This window comes from Ictidomys tridecemlineatus, chromosome 3 (assembly GCF_052094955.1).
Source record: "Ictidomys tridecemlineatus isolate mIctTri1 chromosome 3, mIctTri1.hap1, whole genome shotgun sequence".
NCBI classification, from domain to species: domain Eukaryota; kingdom Metazoa; phylum Chordata; class Mammalia; order Rodentia; family Sciuridae; genus Ictidomys; species Ictidomys tridecemlineatus.
In genome coordinates this window covers 7511645-7534568 of record NC_135479.1, presented here as the reverse complement: position 1 = coordinate 7534568, position 22924 = coordinate 7511645, and the positions used below count along the sequence as shown (strand labels likewise).

Here is a 22924-nt window from a genome sequence, read left to right as displayed (position 1 = left end):
AAGCGACCCTCCTAACACATAAGTCCAACCCCGGTGTCCCTTGCTGATGGCCCTGCAGGGTCTCTCACTGGGCCCTCCAAGGGCCTCTTGCTGCTTCCTGCTCCTGTGGGGACAGGCTGCAGCCCCAGGGCCCAGGGCAGGGCAGGGACTCCCTAGAGGTGACAGGGGCCCTGAAAGTCGCTCTTGGGGAGTGACCTGGCTTCTGTCCCTTTGGCCTCCTTAACCTGGAAAGCTCAGATGTCCCTCCCGCCTGCTCGGGGACTCCTGGAACGGCCTCCCTCTCTGCCCTGCCCAGGGCCTTAGACCCCTCTTTCTGGGCTACTCCAAGAGGCAGGGACCTTGTCTCCGTCACGGTGTGACCCAGGGTCTTGGGGCATGTAGAAGGTGCTCAGTGAACAGGGAGTGAAAAGTGGGGACAGGACAAGGCACACACGGGAGGAAGGCAGAGTGGTTAGGGGGCTTCAGGAAGCCCAGGGCAGAGCAGGAGGAGGGTGCCCCACCCTCAGATGTCACTCACAGGTGAGCTCCGCCCACTTGGCCCCAGGGTTGTTGATGCCTCTGAGAGTGAAGCCTCTCAGCCCCTCGTAGAGCAGCTCCCGGTACCGGATGCGGAAGCCCAGGAGGATGCCATTGACCTTGTCCTCCGCCGGGGGCTGCAGGGAAGGGGGTAAGACATGAGTGGGGCCCGGGTCGCTGCTCACCCCACGCCGCCCTCTCCCCCATCATGCCTCCTGCAGCCCAGAGGGAGGGCTGTGCCTCGACATGAAGAAACCAAAGTAACATGGCGCATCTTTAATTCGCAAAGCGTTTCCAACGAGGCGGCTGAGTCACCCAGCATTCCCTGGAAGGCAGGGAAAGGCCAGAACCACCATGCAGTTCCCTCCAACAGGGAAGGAAACCAAGGCTCAGAGACCTTAAGGCACTTGCTCACGATCACACAGCACTGGAAGTACAACTCTGGACGTCCTAGCTGTTCCTTGGCCAGGAAGCCCTTCCACGGCTCTCCCCAGGCCTGCTGAGCCCTCCTGACTACCTGGCCAGCACTTCCTGCCAGCAGAGCCCTCTCCCTGCTCCTCGGCACAGGGGAGGGTGAGTGTGCCCATGTGTGCTGCCCCACCCCCCACCATCATTTTCTCCTTTGCTCTCTGCTCCCGTCCAAGCTGAGTTGGAGAAGAAGCTTCCAGAGAAGATGGGAGCTACTTTTTTATGACACCTCTTTTACAAAACCTGCTGAAATGGTTCAGCCTTTTATCGGCTCCTTAATTGCTTTCCTGGCTGCTGCCTGCACCTCCCTGCCCCCTTCGCGGGCCACGTTGGCCCCAGTCTGCTCTGGCCCCTCCTTTCCCTTGCTCCTGTGTGTACCAGGGCATTCCCACTGAAGGTCGTGTCCCCTCTGCGGGCCGTGCCTCAGCCACACACGGGCACAACCTGGTGCCCGCCCCTCTGATCCCGAGAGGCAGCCACCTTGGGGTCTGCGGGTGACCTGCTGAGCCAGAGGCTGGCCTGCAGAGGGCGCAGGAGGGTCCTGACGGGCAGGATACCAGGGCCGACTGGTCTGCGAGGTTTGCCCAGAATCCTCCCCAGGCCTGGCAGGACAGCGGTGCCCACCAAAGAGCAGGCAGCCGGAGGGCAACGGAGGAGGGGCGCTTCCTCCACGGGCACGGTGGGCTCCTGCTCCCGTGGAAGGGACCCCTGCACTGGCCGCTGAGTCCGGGGACCTGAGGGATCCTGGGAGTCCCAAGGACATTTCTGCCCAAGGATTTAGAAGACACGGGTTTATAAACCCGACCCTGCCACTCACAAGCTGTGTGACCTGGGGCCCTGTGTGTCCCCTCCTGCATCCCCGCAGGGTGCCGGCACTGCCTGGTGTCTCTGGAGAGGGGAGCAGGTGTGTGGGGTGTGCAGAGTGTCCTGTGACCGGCACACGCCTGCTGGGGTCCCTGTGTCCTGCCTTTCCGTGTGCTCTAGGGGGCAGAACCTGGGGCCCCGGGTGCCCTGGGGGGTCTTGGCTTTCTGTTCCCAGGGCGAAGCTCGTCTGAGCCCCCCTGGGAGCCCCCCGCGGCTGCCCCTACCTGCCATCGGATGAGCACGGAGGTGGTGGTGTGGGGTGTCACCGAGAGGATGGTGGGCGCTTCCTCAGGGGCTGTGGAGAGACGGACAGGTGGCTCTGGTCAGGTGGCCCTAGGGAGCCGTGGGGCCCAGACTCCACCAACAGTGGACCAAGTCACCGCCGTGTGCCCACCACCCAACCTCCGCAGAACAAAGGGCCAGTGCAGAGGGAGAGAGGGACCCAGTCCAGACCAACGGTCCCGAGAGCCACAGGCCTCCTGGGCTGGTCCTGCCCCTCCTCAGGAGCTGGCGAGACGTCTGACGGATGCATGTGAATGTCCGGCTGGGTCTGGGACCTGAGCCCCGGCAAAGGCCCCTCCGCCCTCACCACCTGGGGGTTCTGCCCTGGAGGTGGAAGGGCCCAGCAGCCCATGGCCTGTCCCCCCCCAGAAGGGGCCCCTCAGTGCCAGGAAGCAGCCGAGGGCCAACAGCAAGAGACCCAAGTTGGGGAGGAGCACTGACCGGCCTGCAGGGTGGTCAGTGATTCCGACTCCTCGCTGAATTCGCTGTCCCCAATGTCATTGGTGGCCTTCACTCGGAACTTGTAGGATGTGAAGGGCTTGAGCCTGTCGGGGGCGGGGGGTTGGGGTTCAGTGATGGAGGACCCCCGAAGACCCTGTCCAGCCACAGTCCCACTGATCTATCTCTGCTCAGGGAAGCGGGGCAGACCCCCCAGGCAGATGGGGACACTGAGGCTCAGAAAGGACCCCTCTTACAGAGGGGTCAAGTTGGACCAAGAGCCCGGCCATGCCTCACGGGGGCCCTTTAGCTGCAATCATAAGCCACGGGTCCCCAGGCCCAGCTCGGGAGGCCCAGGCAGTCACAAGGCCACCCAGACCCCCCTCCGGGTGACGGCTCTTCCTGTCCTGAGCCCGGAGCTGAGGAGAGCAGGGCTCTCCAGGGAGAGCCAGAGTGGCCTCTGGAGGTCCATTTCCTCTCCCAGCAAGTGAATGTGTTCCTGATGGAGGGCAGGCGGGAGGAGGGGCAGGGCGGGAGGAGCCAGAGTCAGGAGGGAGGCTGGCCCTGGCAGAGTCGCCCCCGAGGGCTGCAGGCTCCTCCTCCTGAAGGGGAGACGCCAGGCTCCAGAAGTACCAAAGAGGTGGCCCCGACGGGGAGGGTGGGGGGGAGGAGTGGGGACAGTGGCCCTGCTGGGGGGACCCGCCTCACCTGTCCACGGTGAAGCTGGAGGCGTTGTGGCTCACGGAGGCCGAGTGCAGCGCCCACCTGCCGCCGGGCAGCTCGCGGGTCTGGATGGTGTAGTAGCGCACAGGGGACAGCCCGTCGCTGCCCGGCTCCCAGGACAGCAGCACGCTGCGCGCCTTCACGTCCTCCTGCTGCACGGTGGGCTTGCTGGGGGGCTGCGGGCGGTCTGGGAGGCGGCGGAGGGGCAGGGCAGATGAGCAGTGCCACCCCCCGTTTCCATGCACCCAGACCCTGCAGGGTCCCCACCCTGTAGCCAGCACCTCTGCCTCTGGTCAGGCACCTGCCAGGCTGCCCGAGTCCCAGGAGTGTGTCTCTGGGCCAGACCCGTGTCCTTTGTTCCTTTTCCTGGAACCCAGGGCCCTTGACCACCAAGCCACACCCCAGTCCCCCTTTATATTTAGAGACAGGGTCTCAATCAATTGCTTAGGGCCTCCCTAAATTGCCCAGGCTGGCCTTGAACTGTCGATCCTCCTGCCTCTGAGTGCTGGGATGGCAGGTGTGCCACACCCACCTGGCTGGAGCTCACTCGCCATTCCAGGCCAGGACCTGGCTGCCCCCCACCCAGGCCTCCCCGGCCCCCCGTGGGCGGTCGGTCACCTCTCTTCTCGGTGGTCACCACCAAGGCCTCGGCGGCCTCTCCCCAGCCTTTGCGGGTCTGGGCGGTGAGGCGAAACAGGTAGACGGACTCCGGCTTGAGGCCGGTGGCTGTGTACTGGCGGGCGCTGGGGGCCAGCACGTCCACGGTGGCGGTGTTGGCGGTGGTGGTGTTGAGCCGGTGTGTGATCTGGTAGGCTGTGGGTAAGGGGGAGAGGGCGGCCCTGGAGGCAGGTCCTTCCCTCCGCAGCCTCAGCAGTGTCTGCACTTGGGCGCTGGGCGGGGTCCTGTCTGCCTGGAGCCCTGGGGTCACTTACAAACCTCAGTGGCCCTGGGGGAGTGTGGACTCGGGGGTGTGAACGTCAGCCCCGAGAGGAGGCAGAGCCCGCTGGGAAGCGGCCGAGCTGGATTCCAGCCTGGGTCTCTGGGCCAAGGGCAGGCGGCCCTGCTCACTGTCTTGTGAGGCGTGGGGTTCCCCAGAGCACGGCCGGCACAGGCCCGGCACGTCCAGGCGTGGGTGTGCACCCTCCGTCTGTGGGTGTGCACGTGTGAGTTTCTGCTTCACTTTTAATTTCTTAGAAACTGGGGCTCGCTCTGTTGCCAGCCGGCCTGGAGCCCCTGGGCTCAGGACATCCTCCTGCTCAGCTCCCAGTGGCTGGGACCCCAGAAGCCCGGAGGCCACCAGGCCTGGCAAGCCACCACTGTAAAGGTGAGGGTGCAGAGGCCACTGGGGAGTGGACTTGCTCAGCCCTGCCTTCGGCTCTGGGAGTGTGTGTCCAGGGAAGCTGGAGCGGGAAGTGGGCCTCTGGTCTGCGGCCTCCCTCCCGGGTGCAGGCCCAGCTGTGAGCATGGCTGGGCTGGACCGGCCAGTGCATCCCGTGGCCCCCCAGGGAACAGCCGAGGAGGTTTACGAGGTGCTCAGAGGCTGAGGACTGGTGTTCAGAGGCACGGCCCCAGCCAGTGTCCTTGGGGTCTGAACTTGGTCTGGTCCTGCAGCAGATCATGCAACAGGCAGGAACTTGCAGCCGGGGAAGCGAGACTCGGGTCCCACTCTCAAGGGCCGCGGACACTTGTGGCCCCTGCTCCCCTCTCGCCATCACTGAACGTGCCTCCCCCTCCTTCCTGCAGACGGGGCTCCGGAGGGGCTGGGCTTACCCAGGATGATGCCGTTGGGGGCGGCGGGGGGCTGCCAGATCAGCCGCACTGACGTGGTCCTCACCTCCGGGAACAGGATGCCCATGGGTGGTCCTGGGACTGGAGGGGACACAAGGGAAGAGGCTGACAGGCTCTGCTCAGCCTCAAGCATGTCCAGCTGCAGCAGAGGAGACCGGCGGGTGGAGGGGGACAGGGTTACTCCGTGCAGCTCAGTGAGCGCTATGGACAGCTGCTCGGGCCAGTACCCGGTCAGGGACAAGTGACAAAAAATGAGCTCGGGGAGACTTCTGTCCTCAAGATGGGTGTGTAGAAGGTGGAGTGAGGGTCCTGCCCTCCCAGCAGGTGATCTTGGTGGCACCCGGGGCTCCAGCTTGGTCTGTGCACACCCTTAGGACCTGGCAGACGGGCCCTGGCCTGGGGCTGGGCTTCATCTTTAGATTTTATTGACTTCTGTTTTGCAGTGCTGGGGGCGGAACCAGGGCCTTGCTTGTACTAGGTCAGCGCCTGCGCTGAGCTGCGCGCCAGCTGGTCTGGGTTAGAGCCCCTGCTCTGACTTCCGTCCACTATGGGGGGCGGCTGGGGGGGGGCGATGGTAAGTAAGCACCACCCTGAGCCTGTACATCTGTCTCTCTAGATCTCCTCTGGAATTCCCACTCAGACCACCCCAAGCATGCATCCAGGGTCCTCAGAGCCACCTCCTGGGGGCAGACTGTACCCTCGAACCCAGGCATGGCCAAGGACAGCTCTACTGGGGGTATGGGCAGAGACTGAGGGGTGTGGTGGGAAGAAGGTGGGTGGGGGTGTGTGGGGGTGATGCCCCCTCCCAGCACAGGACGCCAAGAGGTCCCAGGTTTCCAAGCCTGAAGCTGGCCCTCCAGGTCCCTGTACCCGTGGACTTGTCCAGGCAGGAGGATAGGGTAGAGTTAACTCAACCGTCCATTAGCTTGATTTATGACTTCAGAGGACCCGCACCTGGCGCTGGCTTCCTCCCACACTCCTGTGTGCATCTGGGCATTTTTGTGGTGGGCAGGGCGTGAGGATGGGCGAGGGAGAGGGAGGGGCCAGGACCCGTGGGTCCGCCTGGCCCCGGGGCTTTGCTGGAGGGACGAATGCTAGTACTGGGCTCCTGTGACTTTGTTGGAAAGAGAACCAGGAGTCTCCTGCTCTGGAAAGTCCTCCAAGACTTTCCCTTCACAGACGTCACTCAAGCAAACCTGCCCTGGACAAGACAGAGATCAAACAGGTGCACAGTCCCCGATCCTACACTGGCCCTGGAGAGAGACCCACAGACAGGACCAGCTCTCCGCCCATCCTCACGTCGTCCTTAGGGACACACAGGCTGTGATCAGTGTCCCCTTGCAGAGACTTGGTAGCCCCTAGTGACCGGTTCCCCACAGGAGGAGCCTGAGGCCACGGCTCCCGTGGGCAGAGCCGGCTCCCGTGGGCAGAGCCGGATCCCGGGGTGAGGCCGGGCGGGCAGAGGAAGGTGGCCCCTGCCGGCGTTCCCCACTCGCTGGGACTTGGACTCACCATCGTCCAGCGTCCGCTCCAGGATGGGGGGGTGGCTGGGGCTGCCGTCCCCGATGCGCGTGAAGGCCAGCACCTGCACCTCGTACAGCACGTACTTGCCCAGGCCCGTGAGCTGGGCGCTGCGGGACGCGTTGCCCTCCACCAGCCAGGACCGGGGCTGGGAGTCCGAGTCCTTCTCCTTGTACATCACCTGCCAGGGCCCGGCACAGGGAGGACCTCAGGAGGGGCTCGCGCCCAGGAGCAGCCCGTGTGGGGACGGGGGCACCTCGCGTGACCGCAAAGCTGTGCACCCAGAGGGCCGGGACCCGGGGCTTGCGCGGCTGTAAAGCTGGATGGCCACTGAGGAGCCTCGGGTGGGCACGCGGGCTGGGAGTGTGGCCTCCTCAGGCTCACGGGAGGAGGGACACAGGGGACAAGGAGTCTGCCAGGTCCCAGGTCAGGCTGGAGCAGCTGTAAGGAAACTCCAGAGGCCCTGGAGGGCCCATGCATGGGTGCTGGGTCCCCGCCCGATGGGACCTTCGAGGGGTGTGCCCTAACCTCAGGCAGGACTGACGTAGTTCTCATGTGACCCCTTGGGAGCTCCACAGGAGACTGTCACAGAGGCCCGAGCCTGGCCTCGCTCAGCTCTCCCAAGTTTCCTGTACCCAGATGTGACTAAGACGTGACCATCTTTCCAGCAAACTCCTGCTGGGGCCCTCTGCCACAGTGTGACATAGCTGAGAGGGCCCTCACCAGAGCAGAGCCTATGCAGACACCATGTTCTTGAGCCTCCCCAGCTGTGACCTAAACCTCTTTATAAGAGAACCTGTCCTGGGTGCTTTGTTACAGTAACGAAAACCTGATGAATACAAAGACAGCTGAGCCAGGCTGGGCCCCCTAGCGTGGCCTCTTGGAAGAAGGGGCACAGCCCTAAGGACCTGGCCCTGTTTCCCCACCCCTAAGGGGGGGGACTCCTGGTTGACGGGAAGCCAGGCAGACCCCATATCCACTCTAGAAGGCAGAGGCCTTGCGGGTGACGAGGAAGGACACCTTGGATGGAGAGGCTGGTGCCCAGTGCAGGGACCCCCCCTCCTCTGGTCCTGAGACTCACCTTGTAGCCCAGCACCAGCCCATTGCGGTCTGCCTCGGGGACCTCGTTCCAGCGAACCAGCATGCTGCTGGAGGTGGTGGCCAGCGCGGACACGTTGGTGGGGCCAGAGGACGGGACTGAGGGAGGGAGGGAGCGGAGAGCGAGAACTGACCGAGGCCCTCTGCAGTGGAGGGAGGGGAGCAGGGCGGGGGCGGGGGAGCTGCTCCAGGGGCCGGCTCCCTCAGAGGACAACCCGGCGGTCACTCTGCTCTGAGGTCTTTGGTTTGAGGATGTCCAGATGCTGTTCTGGTTTCTGATTTGCCTCCCTCATTGTCCTCTGCTCTGACTGACCTCAGTGAGCTTGTGCCGGGAGGAGGGACAGGGACAGGGACCAGGAGGCCCCCGAAGGTCCTGGTCATGTAAAGGACCAGGAGAAAGCCCCAGGTGGTGACCTGCTGGACACGAGGGCTCCCTGAGGCTGGGCTCCTGTTCTATGGGTGACCCCTGGGCAGGCCCCAAAGGAGCTGCTGGTTCTGTTTCTGGAATGTTCTGAGGGTGACCCCTTCCCTGGACTCCATCTTGGGCTCTTCCCAGCACCGCAGGGCGTCAGGGCTATCGCTGAGGGTGGGGAGGGGCAGTTTGCCCCTGCAGTGGGGACGGTCTGCCCGGCACTGGGCAGAGGGACACTGCTCAGGCTGCTTGAGGACTGTCCCCGCCTGCTGGCCTCTGAGGGCAGAGGGACAGGGACGGGAGGCGGGTACCTGACTCCCGGGTCCTGCCCACCACCGTCTGGCTCCAGGGCCCGCTCCCGATGGCGTTGAAGGCCTGGACCTGGACGCGGTACTCGGTCCACTCCTCCAGGTCCTCGATGGTGTACTCCCGCTCCACGCGGTCCGGCACCACGTGGCTCAGCGTCTTGCCGTGGCCGTCCGACCGGCTGTACTTGATCTTGTAGCCCACGGACTCGGGGTTCCCGTTGTATTCCATCTCTGGGAGAGGCTGTGGCGAGGTGGGGCAGAGCGCCGTGAGGCCCGGACACTGGACAGGGAGCACTGCCCGACCCCGGGGCCTGGCCTCTTCCTGGCCTGCAGGATGACCTGGCCCACCGTCCCGGCTGCCAGTGTCCCCGAGAGGTGCTGCCCTGGCCTGGCTGGGGGTGCACATGGTGTCTCCATCTCCTCTCCTCTCCCCCCAGGCTCTGAGGAGGAGCAGGGCCATCTCCACTGCGCATGTGGCTAACTTACACCCCTGCCCAGGGACTTGGTCCTGTTTAGGAGACTGAGTGCCTTTGGCTCTGGTTGTCTCGCTTGCCTAACTCACCTGGCCTCAGCTCATGCTGCCCTTGGAGGAGCGGACACACAGCGAGGACATTCCCTGGACATTCCCTCTCATTTCCAGGAAGTCCTGCTATCCAGCACACCTCAGTCTCTCCTGATGCATATTTAGCTTCCTGCTAGTTCAAGTCTCACCAAAGAAAAAAGGGAGATTCTGTCCCCAGGCATTAGCACCAGGCCAGAGGGGTCGTGGTCGCTGGCTCAGGGTTGTTTGGTGAACCTGGCCAGTGCTGATGAGCAGAGGAGGTGGGTGCCTGTGGCCTGCAGCTGAGAGCTGATCTTCACTGCCTTGTATTGGACAGAGTGGAGCTGGGCCACCTGTGGTCCCCTCCTCTGGGTCAGCCTCCCCAGGGCTGCCCAAGCACGCGTGGTCCACAGCTTACCACTCTGGAAGCCACTTAGTCCAGCTCCTCCCTGGCCCTGTCTCAGTGGCTGACACACACCCCCACCCTCTGCAGACACTTAGTGAGGTGGACCAGAGACCACTGGAACTGAACCGAGGGGTGGGGGAGCCCGAGGTGGGGTGGAGCCCCACCTGCTGCAGAAAGTGCCGGGTGTGCACCGCAAAGTGGGTCTGAGAGGCGCCGGCCACAGGGCAGAGCCACGGCTCCCCACGCTCCCGTGACCTTTCAGTATCTGGAAACCTCCAAGTGAGACTCAGGAGGTGGAAGTGGGGGGCCAGCGGGGGTGGGGGGGAGGCCACTGGCTGACCCCACAGTCTTCTCTGGTGCTAGTACTGCTAATGCCTACCCAGGTGACAGCCATAGGCACTGTCTGTCAGGCTGTGTCCCAGGGTGACGGGCAGCCATGCCCTGTGCTCCCTGCCACCACCCTGCAGCAGGTCCGTGCAAGCTGTGTTGTGCACAGGGAGTTGAAGACCTCCGTGGGGACGAGGCGGGGTGGTCAGTGGGCCCAGCAGAGGCAGGCACCCTCATGAGCTCCTTCCGTGCAGGGCTCTGGTTCCCTAAGCAGCCCAGGAGGCGGGGTTGCCCCCACCTTGGTCTAAGAATTCTCCTTTCTCCCCGGCCTCTGGGGGCTGGGGCTGGCTGCACAGAGGAGGCTGCGGAGAGACTGTCTCTAGCGTTCCCTGGACCTGGAGCCAGAGGGCTCGGTGGCCGGGGATGTGGATGGGAGGTAGACTCCCTGGGTGGGACCCAGCTGCTGTGAAGTAGGGGGTGCAGGAGGGTGTGAGGGTGCTGGGCAACTGGCCAACCTTGCTCTGCCCAAGGAGGGGGTGCGGGGGGAGGGTGTGAGGGTGCTGGGCAGGTGGCCAACCTCGCTCTGCCCCAGTAGGGGGTGCGGGGGGTGTGAGGGTGCTGGGCAGCTGGGCAACCTCGCTCTGCCCCAGTAGGGGGTGCGGGGGGGTGTGAGGGTGCTGGGCAGCTGGCCAACCTCGCTCTGCCCCAGTAGGGGGTGCGGGGGGGTGTGAGGGTGCTGGGCAGCTGGGCAACCTCGCTCTGCCCCAGTAGGGGGTGCGGGGGGGTGTGAGGGTGCTGGGCAGCTGGGGAACCTCGCTCTGCCCCAGTAGGAGGTGCAGGGGGGTGTGAGGGTACTGGTCAGGTGGGCAACCTCGCTCTGCCCCAGTAGGGGGTGCAGGGGGGTGTGAAGGTGCTGGGCAGGCGGGCAACCTCGCTCTGCCCCCGTTTCCTCTTCTGCTAATTGGGGACCAAGCTCAGCCTGTTGCCACAGGCCTGCTGAGGTTCAAGGCCTGACTCTGAATGAAGCACCTGGCAGGAGAGGGAGCCGTAGCTGTCATGCCGCTGCCTCCTGTAGGACCAGCAGGGTGACAGCCTCATGATCTCCCTGGGCCCCTCCCGCTCAGCAGCAAGTGCTCACTCTCTGACTGAGTGCAGACCCACTGTTCAGTCCAGACCCTCAGAGAGAGCTGTGTGGCCAAGGCAAGCTCATAACCTCTCTAAGCCTTGCTTTTTTTTTTTTTTTAAAGCTATACATTGGGAGGATAACGTGTCCTCTGTATACTTTCTGAAATGATTAAATGTGCATTTGGCCAGTGCTCAGTAAAAAGCGTTCTGGCCTCTCCCTCACTTGGGGGGCGTTGGCCCATTCAGCCATGGTTGATTATCGGGCAGTCTATCTACAGAAGTGAAAAGTATATTTTTTAAAAAAGTAAAAAAAAGAAAAAAAAAAAAGAAAAGCAGCCAGGAGAAGGCGGATAGGTCCTCTCTGCAGGCCCCCTCTGAGGCCAAGACGGCTTTACAGGGTGGGATTCAGGGGAATACCCACCACCCCAGGGCCCGCTCCCGGGGGGCCTCACCATCCAGCGGAGCCACAGGCTGGTCTCGCTGGCTGTGCGCAGGGTCACGTTGGCCGGGGCCATGTCTGGGGGCGCCTGGAGGGTCTGGATCTTTCTGGAAGGCTGGCTGGGAGGGCTGGTGCCCACGATGTTCACCTGGCGCATGCGGAAGCTGGGTGGGGGCGAGGGCGTGAGCAGGACCGGCCAGCCGTCCCCCCACCCTTGGGCCCCGCGGCCGCGCCTCACCTGTAGTAGGTGAAGGGGTTGAGGTCGGGCACCTCCATGGAGCGGGCGTCCGGCTCGTTGCTGAGCTGGTGGACCAGGAGCCACTCCTCGCCCTCCCCGACCACACCCACCTGGAAGAGGGGCGACCCTTAGCCGCGCCGAGATGGGGTGCCCCGAGCCCCAGCACCTGTGCGCACCAGCTCTGCCCAGGGGAGGTCCTGGTCCCCATGCCAGGGCTCCGCGAGGGTGCCGCGTGGGGCCAGCATCTTTCCAGGCCCCCGAATGGGACTGCAGAGGCCTCGGGACCAGGGACGGCGGCTGAGGCCCCGCCCAGCAGAATCCCTGGAGGTGGTGCCCGGGTCTGTGCCCTGAGTGGGTCACCCGCGGGCTTCCGACCCGCGACCCCAGCCCCGCAGCAGGCGTCACCTGAGCTTCCACCAGCCAGCGGGAGATGGAGGTCTTCCCGTCGTAGCCCGGCCGGAACTGCAGGGTCACGGAGCGGGGCCCGATGTTGGAAATGCCCAGGTTGGTGGGGGCTCCTGGGAGTTCTAGGAAAGGGGGACGGCAGGAAGGGCGGTGGGGCGCTGCTCCCCGTGGAGAGACTCGCGTGGAGCGAGTCTCTGTTCCTGAGAGGCCCCAGGTCCCACGGGAGGTGTGGCCCATACGGGGTGTCTGATGGGGCACCATGTTGATAGCAGGGAACTGACAGGTTGGGGACTAAGGGGACCTCCCAGGGCCACCTGTGCCAGAGGCCACCCTTGGCAGATCTGGGTGTGAGTGAGATGCTCGCCAGGGAGTCAGCGGCAGCACAAAACCAAGTCAGGCTCAGGAGAAACCAAACGGGACCCCTCCTCCCCATCCTTCCCCACCCTTACCAAGCCTTTCATACTCAATAGTGCTGAGGAGTGAGAGGGACAGATGGGGACGGGAGGCAGCTCCTATCTGCCAACTGAGAACCCTGGAGGTGGACTGAGTTTGAATCCAACTTCACCACTTATAGGCTGTGCATCTTTGGGCAAGTTACCCACCTCTCTGTGCCTTAGTAAAGTGGAGGTGATGATGACACCTGTTTCAGGGTCGTTGTGAGGACTGGACAAGGTTGATGTATATGAGGCACTTTAGTGGGCTCTACAGAAATCTCCGTCAGTCTCCCTGACCTACGTAGTGCAGAAGCCCTGGTGCCTCAGCTATCTCCTGGCCAGGTCCCACTGCCCAGCCTTACTCACATGGACACAATGACAGGGTTGTCTGTCCACCTCTCCACGTACACAGATGGGGAAACTGAGGCACGGGGGAGGGCTACTTGGGCTGCTCCAGGTTGCAGAGCTGAGACTGGACCCCAGACTGCCCTCCATGTCCACCCACCCTGCTCCGCCTCCCTGCTCAGCCAACCCTTCCGTGGCTGGAAGCCAGCTGGACTTTGGGTGTCAGTGATGCATCCCCTGAATCAGAGAGGCCACGGCCTCATGGGGAGCCGGGCATGTGGGGTGCGAGGCCCACGAAGCCTCCGCCTTGTTCAGAACTGCGGGGAGGTGCCGTGGGCCAGGGCCTCCACCTACAGACCTGGGGCCACAGGGGCTGAGCCTGCTCAGGGGAGGACCCCCGGTCGCGGGACCATAGGGCGGGGAGGGCTCTGGGGGAGGGCGCCAGGATTCCCGCAGGCAGGGCGCTCCCCGGCAGGCTCCTCTCGGGAGACCAGCAGGGCCGGCTCCACCTACCTGGAGGCACCCCGGAGGAGATGGTGGAGGCGGACACCTGGCCCTGGCCCTTGGAGGTCATGGCAGCCACCTCGATGGTGTAGGTGGTGAGCGCGGTGAGGCCCGTGACGCGGTACTCCAGGGTCACGTTGGGCAGGTAGTGGGTCACGCGGGTGTTGGTCCGGTTGTACTCCTCCCAGGAGATGCGGTACCCTGGGGGAGCCCCGTGGTGGCCTGAGCTCGGGGGACCCCCAGCCCCCCTTGCTGGGCTTCCCACTTCCCAACGGCTCGACGGCTCCCGCCACGCTGGGAACAGTGGGGCCCAGGGAGCTGGGAGCTGCTGGCCTTAGGCTCTTGGTGGGCCGCCACCTGGGCGGGCACTGCTTTAGAGCGGGCACGTCCTCACGGCAGCCCCCTGAGGCCCCAGAGACCTGTAGGGCCCCAGGATCTGGGACAGAGCCACCAGGATGGACTGGAGACAGAGGGGCCTCGGGGTCCAGGTGGGGACTAGCTCCGGGGGAGGGACAGCTGAGTGAGGGGCACCTGGGCCTACCTGTGAGGACGCCGTTCTTCTCCCCCGGCTCTTGCCAGCTGACCTTCAGCGAGGTGTCCAGGATGTCACTGAAGCTCAGGTGTCCCACGGGCCCCGGCACTGTTCCCCAAGAGGGCCAGTCAGAACCAGAGCGCGGCCACCGTCCAGGGACAGCCCTGCGGTGCGGCGGGGGTGCTCGGGTGGGGCTGAGGGACGGGGGCTGCGGGAACCTACCGTCCTCGTGGGTGCGCACGAGCTGGGGGCTGCTGCGGGGCCCGTCCCCCGGGGTGGTGAAGCACAGCACGGAGGTGAAGTACTCCGTGAACTTCTTGAGCCCCGACACGAAGCCCACGTGGATGCTGTCTTGAAAGTTGGGCCGCGCCGTCACCATGGTGACCTCCTCTTCCTGCTCGGGCTCCCAGGCGATCAGCTGGGGACAGGCCAGCAAGAACGTTCCAGAAGAGGCTGGGCCAGTGGACAGCGTCCAGGAGCCCAGGTCCGGGGGTCCCTCGTCCCCGGGAAGGGATAGCCCTCAGGCTCCCGAGGCCCGTGGCCCCGTGTTCACCGGGAGGCACCGCTCCATTTCCTGAGCCTCTGAATCTGGACAAGGTACAGGCTGGGTGCTGCCTATGAGTGTCTGTCCCCGATTTTAACAGGGACCCCACAAGGGAGGCATTTTACCAGGACTGGCTGGGTAACTGTCAGGCTCAGTACGAAACTAAAACGAAGAGATCCTTGTTCAAAAAGAACCCCAAGATGTGCGGGCCCGTGCATGGCCGCAGACCTAAGAAGATGCCATTACTTCACAGGGAGGGGACCCGGCTCAGGGGCTGAGCCACTTCCACTAGGACCTTTCCTGGGGGAGCTCAGGCTCCAGGTTCTGACCTTTCTCCCTGGGGCTGAGGCAGCTCTTCCCTAGAGGGATCCAAGGGTCACTTCCCATAAAACTGAGGACTTCTCATTTTGTGGGGTACTGGGTGGGACTTGGGGCACTCCGCCGCCGAGCCACACCTCCGGCCTGTTTGATGGTGAAACAGGATCTCAGTTGCCCAGGCTGGCCTCCCACTGGACCTGCTTCTGCCTCAGCCCCGCAAGTCACTGGATCGCAGGCCTGGCCACCGGCCCTGCCCCTTGGCTGGCAACTTGGTTTGTGGGTGTCTCTTATTATGCTCCCACAGTTGCTCCCCATCAGGATTTAGTCTTAGAGTCACCTGGAGGTGGGGCGTCCGCACCTGGGAATGCGCGCTGCCTCGCCCTGGCCCCCCGTCCCCCTCCTGCTCTCTCACCCCCATGCCCTGTTTCCTGGCCCTTCGTCTGTCTCCCACAATGACAGCTGGCCTCAGAGATGCCTCGTTTACTTGAAGTTGATTAAATAGCAATTAATGGCGAAAAGCTACACTCGATGAGTTTTAATAAGCACGGGTATTTATAGACATAAAACAATACCACGCCAACGTCTCCTATTAACTCACGCCCGTAACAATGCTTAATCTTCTCCTTTTCAGGCCTGAGTGTTTACAAAGGATGTTTTGAAATTTAATTGGTATTGTGAAAAGATAGCCTATAGCCAGTTAATTAGACACTAATTAGACCCTAAAAATACTAATCAGAAATACTAAGTGGCATTTAATAAGTATGTTAAATATCCTCTTTATTTCAGTTATCTTGTTTCATAGCAATTAAATTGCCGAACTTCTTTGGAGTAGATGAAGAAACAAGTTTAATGTTTTAATTTAATTTAATTAATGTAAATTTGAATTAATTACGCTATTGGAATTAATTGTGTGGTGTGTTCCCTACAAGTATGAAATTTGGGTAAATATTATTTTATTGGGCTCACACCAATTAAAATTACTATTTTTTAAAAAATAAAAGAAAAAGAACGTCTTTATAGGTGCCTTCTGACAATATCATGGGGCCTTGCTCCCTAAAATGGCCCACAGGAGGTGCGCAGGTGAGGAGAGTGTGGTTTTGAGGACTGACAATATGGACTTCATAGCTGGGCCTGGTGGTACACACCTGTGAGCCCAGAGACTGGGGAGGCTGAGGCAGGAGGGTCTCAAGTTCAAGGCCAGCCTCAGCAACTTAGCAAGACTCTGTGTCAAAATTCAAAAAGGGCTGGGGAAGGAAAGAGGAAAAAGAAGGGCGCTGTGAGGTGGCTCAAAGGTCCAGCCCTTCCTTGCCCAGTGAGCGCAAGGCCCTGGGCTCGTTCCCCAGTCACGTGGTGACCTCCAGTTCCACATCTGAGGTCCTAGCCCACGACAGTGGCAGATGGGTGGCTGCTTCTAACCATCTACTCTGGGGCTGGAGTGCAGGATGGTGACATTCCTGAGGTCCCTGGCAGGTAGCCCTCTGTAATGGAGGACAGCGTGCAGGGGACACAGAATGCGCAGCCACCAGGGGGACGGAAGGGGATGGCCTTGGAGGTGGGACCCCTGAACCCGAGCCCAGCCCTGTCCCTTACTGTGTGACCCTGGGAAAGCCACTGCTCCTCTCTGAGCCCTGGCAGGAGCGGGGGTAGCCTTGGCCACCCTGCTGGGCAGGGGCCTAGAGGCCAGGGATGCCTCTTGCTCCTGGTGCAGGGAGCACCCTGGGGGGCGGGTACAGGATGTGGGTGGGGATATCCCCCCCCCCCCTCCTCCACTGCTCCCCGAACCCCGGGGAAGGACAGGTGGGAAACCAGCGGCTATGGTCCCAGAGAGATGGGAGCTTTGGGAAGGCTGAAGTGGGTCCAGGGGGATGGAGGACGAGGGCAGGAGGCGGGTTTCCGATGTGAGCTTGGTTTTTGAATCATAGATAAATTTCCTGTTTTCTTTTTGGTACTGGGGATTCAACCCAGGGATGATTAACCACCACTGAGCCACATCCCCAGCCCTTTTCAAATGTTTTATTTAAAGACAGGGTCTCCTTGAGTTGCTTAAAGCCTCACCAAGTTGCTGAGGCTGGCTTTGAACTTTCAATCCTCCTGCCTCAGCCTCCCAAGCTGATGGGATTACAGGCGTGCATGGCCACATCTGGATATTTCCTAAAATTTTTTTTTTTTTTTTTGGTGTGTGCAGTGCTAAGGATTGAACCCAGGTCCTTGTCCATTCAAGGCAAGCACTCTACCAACTGAGCTATATCCCCAGCCCTATTTCTTAATTTTTTCTTTTCTTAAATATTTATTTTTTAATTGTAGTTGCACACAATACCTTTATTTTTTTTTTATTTTTATGTGGTGCAGAGGATTGAACCCAGGGCCTCTCAAGTGCTAGGTGAGCACTCTACTGCTGAGCCACAACCCCAGCCCCTATTTCTTAAATTTTTCAAAACAATAAATTGAAGGGGCAATATTTGGCAAAAGTAGTCAAATGACAGACACAGTTACCCTTTGACCTAACAATCTCATTTCTAGGCATCCATGTCAAAGCTATGCCATGAAAATAGAAAGAGCCGTATGCATCAAGCCAACCACGTGGATCAAGTAGCAACGGCCCAAAGTAGGGGTCTGGTTACCTAAGGTCACGATAGGGTAGGTGGGGCACCGGGGGAGACGGGCATCCGTATGCTGCTGTGGAGGGACCTCAGGGGCATTGTAGATGACAATCATGTTAAAACACAAGATGGAGAGGGTGTGGAGAGCACACTGTCACTTACCCAGGAAGGAGGGGGCACACGTTGATATGTATGCACACTTCCGCTTTAAACATAAGCAAAAGGAAAAACCAAACCAAACAAACCAGAACACTCCAGCCTCTGGGGAGAGAGGGCCGGGGCGGAGGACGGCGCTCTCGGCATTGGCTTTGTAGATTTGATTTTAGAGCCGTGTAAATATTGTATATAATTATGGCACCAAATTAAATTAAAAAAAATCAATCCCCCAAAATCGAAAACAAAATGAATTCAATGAACCTAATAGGGTATGGAGCTGTAGCAAAATCATACCCAGGGAAACTGCTTCAAAAACATGTGAAGCGCATCCCTCTCGGGACAGACCCTGAGAGCAAAAGGACTGCAGATTCTCCAACTATTTTCAGTCTTCAACCTGTTCCTATTACTATTCTGAGACTGCCGTGTGTGCTGGTGGGGTGAAGTAGGTGGGTAATGACGCTGCTGGTGCAGGAATTGAATTTTCAGTATGGAGAAAAGAGTTATGAGATTATTAAAAGACCAGTGAGATTATTAAAAAGCTTGTAGTCCCGAAATTGAATAGGAAGTATCAGTATGCATTTTATCCTAAAAAAAAAAAAATGCATTTCCTTCTAGCTGACCATGAACAGAGTCTAGATACGATAGCCATCCTGGAACAAGTAGCACACCAGTGCCCGGAGTGTGGCATCTAACTATCCCTTCCTTCTGAAAGGAATCAAGGTAGCTGGGCGAGGTGGTGCACACCTGTGATCCCAGCAGGTCGGGAGGCTGAGGCAGGAGGATCATGAGTTCCAAGCCAGCCTCAGCAAAAGTAAGGCACTAAGCAACTCAATGAGACCCTGTCTCTAAATAAAATACAACATAGGGCTGGGGATGGGGCTCAGTGGTCAAGTGCCCCTGAGTTCACTCCCTGGTACCACCCCCCCCCACCAAAAAAAAAAAAAAGGAATTAAATTGTTGTGAAGAAAGGGCTGATCCTGGGCACGATGAAGGAGATTTCTATAGCTTGGAACATCTGCTCATACCAGACAGCAAAGAAGCCGTCACAGACTCCTGGGGCCATGTCCAAGGACTGAGGAATGGACATGAAGGAGGGTCAATGTGGCATCTACAAGAATAATAATGGCAGTGGACAGAAGCACATCAGATGTGTTAAAAATCCGTACGTGCATAATAATATTACAAAAAGCAAAACAAAGCCGGACGTACACCCGTCGTCCAGCCGCGACTCATTTGTTACCTTAGAGGCGACTAAGGAACCAATTCATTATACTGCAAATTGGTAAGCAATCAGAAAGAATGGGGCCGGCGCTCGGCTTTTCAAACTAAATGAACTCAATGTTCAGTTGGCCAAAAAGTCAATAAAGGGAACACTCTTTTCTAAAAAAGCATTTCAGCTAATAAATCAAAAGGCAACGATAGCATTTCCCTATCCCAATTTTGCAACCCCTGCTGAAATAATAGATCATGGGAGGGCCATCGACAGCCACCGACATCACCATGAGAGACAGTCAGACTTGGTCTTCGACGAAAATACACAAGGCCATCTAGGAAGCAGAACTGAAAACAACAACAACCAAAAAAAAAAAAAAAAAAAAGAAAGAGAAATCGAACCTGAGTCCGACCAGCCCGTGGTTGAACATTCCAATTTACTGCAAATATAGTGTTCAGAAGAACGTGTTAAATGACCCCACGGGATGCAATCAGCAAAATCCAGGCTGTGGAAAATTCCACAGGACAAATGACTCAGTTTCTTCACCCAATAAATAATAAGAAAAAAGAGAGAGAAAGAGATGAGAGAGAGAATATATAGATCAACCAAGACCTTAAAAAAAACCCCACTTCCTGCCACCGTGGGGCCCTCATTTAGATCCTGGAGCAAATAAACCAACGGGTGTCAGAAATGACATGGCAGTCCCAGAACCTGCAAGGCTGGCCGGGTGTCTCATGACGTGCAGGGGCTGTTGACGTTTTTAGGCATGACGACGATGATGGGTTTTGTTCTAAAAGGAGACGTTGTCTAGGATCCTCATCTACAATAGCATTTATGGAACAAAACGGCCCGGGATTTGCTTTAAAATATTCTAGGGGAAGGGGGAGGGCCGGGGAGTCCGTGGGACAGATGTGGCCGTGAGCTGGGACAGGGGAAGTTGGGCTGGTAGAGGGGCATTCATCAGCGCCTTCCCTCTACTTTTGTAGATGTTTAAAATTTTTCACAATTTGAAAGTGGACAAGAAAATTCCATTTTTATCACAGGTATACAAGAGACATCCACTCCTTTTTTTTTTTTTCCCCCTTTCCCTCTCTGTAATAGACACACCGAAAGCCAAAGAAGCAGGAGAAAAAAATTCCTGCCTTTAGTCATTTGTATCGAAAAAAAAAAAAATCAAGTGGTAATCCTGATTTTATAATAAAAACATAACACGTGTTTTCTTTTTAAGGGAAGAAAAAGCGCTGGCTCTGGTTTGAATCTCAGCCTTGGCCGTGACTCCCTTGACCTTGAACAAGTGACTTCCTTCTTGAGCCATCGTTTCTTCCTCTGGAGAGTGGGGTGAAGACCAGGACCCTCATTCCCCAGGGCTCTCGGGAAACGGGCCCTTCCTCTTCCACCGGCTCCGGGTCTCAAGACACCGGGCAGCTCATCCCCACTGGTTTTAACTGAACAGCTACTGCGTGCAGGATGCCAAGCGGGGCCCGAGCATCGGCAGGTGTCGGGGGGTGGAGGGGGGCTTCTGCAGCCTTTTCTTGCTCTGGGTCACCCTGGGCCATTGCTCTAATTGTCCAGGCCACTGATTGGCCTCCAGCCTGGGGAGCGGTCTGTGGCTGAGCCCTCCCACATGTGCAGTAGAACTTAGGCTCAGGCTCGGCAGCAGGGAGCTAATTGTCCCCAGCTTGGTTCCTGGACTCCCTGGCAACGCTGGCCTCCTCCTGCCCTCCCTGCCTTCCCCCTTGGGTCCCTATTAGGAGTCTTTGGAGCCAGCTAGCACTGGAGCGTCAGGCTGCGGCACCCTGACCTCAGCCCAGCCCGGGGTCGCCTGCCCTCCCAGGGAGAAGCCGTGGCCGGGTGGGCCAGGGGATCTAAGCAGAAATTCTCCTGGCACCTTCATCCCCCTCCCTTCCTGGCTGGTCCCCACGCACACACCCCATAGTAACGTGGCTCAGCTGCTTGTCCCAGAGAGGCTCTGGGGTGTGGCACGTGTGGAAACCTATGCAGAGGGGTACAGGGCTCCAGGACGTGGCCGAAGTCACCTCAGGGTCACCAGATCCCTCAGCTCAAATCAGAGCCTGTAGCTCTCTCCCCTTCCCCGCTGGCTTCCCGAGCCCCCCAAACGCCCCCTCGGCCTCCATTCCCACAAGGGGGAGCAGACGGCCCCTGGACACCTGCCCCAGGATGCTGGGGACAGGCACGATGTCCCGTGTGACCTGGCTTCAGTACTCGGGGGTGGGGGCGGGCAGGATGTGCCCCTGGGAGGAGAAGAGAGCCCGGGCGAGGATCTAAGGTCAGGTTCCAGGTGGACACCCTGACTCGGCGCCGTTCCTGAGGTAGCCAGTGCGCTAGTACTACTGCCACTGCCACTGCGTCGGCTGTCATGGGTTGTCCCCTGCATTCACGTCCTGACCCCAGCCCCTCCGACTGTGACCACCAGGAGATGGGAGAGGTCCTTCAAGTTAGACGAGGTCGAGGTCATTAGGGTGGGCCTAATCCAACAGGACAGGTGGACAGGCCACAGACACACACGGAGGACAGAGAGGGCAGCGCCATCCACAGCCCAGGAGAGAACTCAAAAGCAAGCAAACTTGCTGACCCCTGGTTGGACTTCCAGCCCCTGGAGCTGTGACAACGTTCCTTGTTGTTGAAGCCGCCTGTCGGGGCCCTGGGTTGTGGCAGCCCTAGGAAACCAAGGCCTGGTCCCACCCACACCACGCTGGGGGCTCACGACGTTGGCCACTGTGCTGGAGGGACCACACACATTATCCTGCTTGGTCCTCACGCGACCCTGGGGAATAGGCTCACGGTCTTCACCCCAGAAGGAAACTCCGTTTAGTTACGAGAAGCCAGTGTGGCGGCTACAGTCGTCGCTCAGTAAATATTGACAGAAGGACTGAAGCTCAGACCCACTAAAGACCTTGTCCAAGCAGACAGCAGGGGGCAGAGCTGGGGTTTTAGCCTGGGCCCCAACCCCCCGCCCTGAGCCACTCTGTGTGGGGTCAGGGGGACCACCCCAGCAGGATGCCCCCTACAGCCCAGTGATGGTACTAAGAAGTGCGAGCTGGATTGTTCCAGTGGGGCCATGGCTGCACCCAGGGGTGCTGAGCCTGGACCGGGTCTCGTTTATGGTCCAGTGTCACCGAGAACACTCCTGTCTGTACGGTCCCCACTCCCCCAGGCCTGTGTGTGGCATTGGAGGAAGGCTCCACACTGTTTGTCTCTACCCTTGTCTTCCACTTGGTCTGGGCCTGTGATCTCAGAAGCAGAGGGACCCCCCCCCCTGGCTCCCCTCTGCAGCCTCCGCCCTCCCGAGACGTGTACCTTGTAGCCCTGGTTGATGCCATTGATGAACTGGGGGCTGGGGGCGTTCCAGGTGAAGCGGATGGTCGTGGAATTGGTGGCCTCGGCGTGCACGTTGCCAGGGGGGACTGTGGGGACTGGAGATCAAGAGACGGGGTGGGCTGGAGGGACCTGTGCACCTCCCTGGCCCCGACGCAGGGCTGGGAGTCCACACTTTGCTGCCCGCCCCACTCCCCCTCCCTGTGCAGACTCGAGGTGCCCTCTTCCTCTCTCTGGATTAGTTGGGGTTCGATAAAGCCTGCCGGACCCACGCACAGGGCGCTGATGAGTAGTTGGGGTGGATATGCAAGATCTCGCATGCAGAACTGGGGGGTCAAGCTGTCTCGTGCGTGATCCAGTCAAGTGAGACTTTGCAGAAGGTCCTCGTGCCTGGGAAGCCACTGCCCTTCCCCATGTCCCAAGCTGACCCCCTCCTCCCCTTCCTCCTAGCTGGCCACCTTGCAGGAGCTGGACACAGGGGCCGATCCACCCACGGGCATAGCAAGGGCCTGGGTGAAGCAGGCCTGAGGTGCTCGGGCCTGGACAGGCAGAGGACCCGACAGGGCTGGGCCTGGAGGAAGGGATGCATCTGGCCCCGAGGCCACCGCCGGTACCCACCTCCCTGCAGCGTCCACTCGGTGACTTTGCTACTGTAGACCCCTAGCCCGGCGCTGTTGTAGGCCGCCACCTCGATCTCGTAGTTGGTCCAGATGATGAGGTCCTCCAGCAGCAGGTTGTTGACGTCGGCATCCGTGATGTTCTTGAACTGGTACCCGACGGGCAGCCCGGCCAGGCAGTACCTGGGGAAGGAGGTGAGGGCACGGTGGACCCCGAGTCCAGCTGCTCGCCACGTACCCAGGAAACTGCCCAGAGCAACACTTTCTGCCCGAACCTCCCTGGGGGCTGGATACGCTCGGCGTCTGTGCTTCTGACAGGCAGCCGCGGCCCGGTGGCCGTCCAGCCCCTGGGCTGGGCTCCACGCAGCCGCGGAGCTGGAGAAACTGTGAGCCTTTTTAGTTCAGCAGCTTCCCCCTGGTGGCACA

The 22924-nt window shown here is 60.0% G+C and overlaps 1 protein-coding gene across 2 annotated transcripts in view; it reads right to left on the bottom strand.

The window, feature by feature from the left end:
* Sdk2 (sidekick cell adhesion molecule 2) overlaps positions 1-22924 on the bottom strand; it is a 243821-nt gene that overhangs the window by 39539 nt on the left and 181358 nt on the right. For both annotated transcript variants that reach the window (XM_021733719.3, XM_040268502.2), the window contains exons 17-33: positions 22500-22681; positions 21864-21979; positions 13937-14132; positions 13724-13822; positions 13192-13383; positions 11900-12021; positions 11495-11604; positions 11270-11420; positions 8422-8659; positions 7682-7797; positions 6592-6781; positions 5062-5160; positions 3910-4104; positions 3277-3478; positions 2572-2675; positions 2073-2143; positions 518-653 (exon numbers count right to left, since the gene is read on the bottom strand). In XM_021733719.3, coding sequence (XP_021589394.2) covers positions 518-653; positions 2073-2143; positions 2572-2675; positions 3277-3478; positions 3910-4104; positions 5062-5160; positions 6592-6781; positions 7682-7797; positions 8422-8659; positions 11270-11420; positions 11495-11604; positions 11900-12021; positions 13192-13383; positions 13724-13822; positions 13937-14132; positions 21864-21979; positions 22500-22681 — 2519 coding nt within the window. The remainder of the gene's footprint in view (positions 1-517; positions 654-2072; positions 2144-2571; positions 2676-3276; positions 3479-3909; positions 4105-5061; positions 5161-6591; positions 6782-7681; positions 7798-8421; positions 8660-11269; positions 11421-11494; positions 11605-11899; positions 12022-13191; positions 13384-13723; positions 13823-13936; positions 14133-21863; positions 21980-22499; positions 22682-22924) is intronic.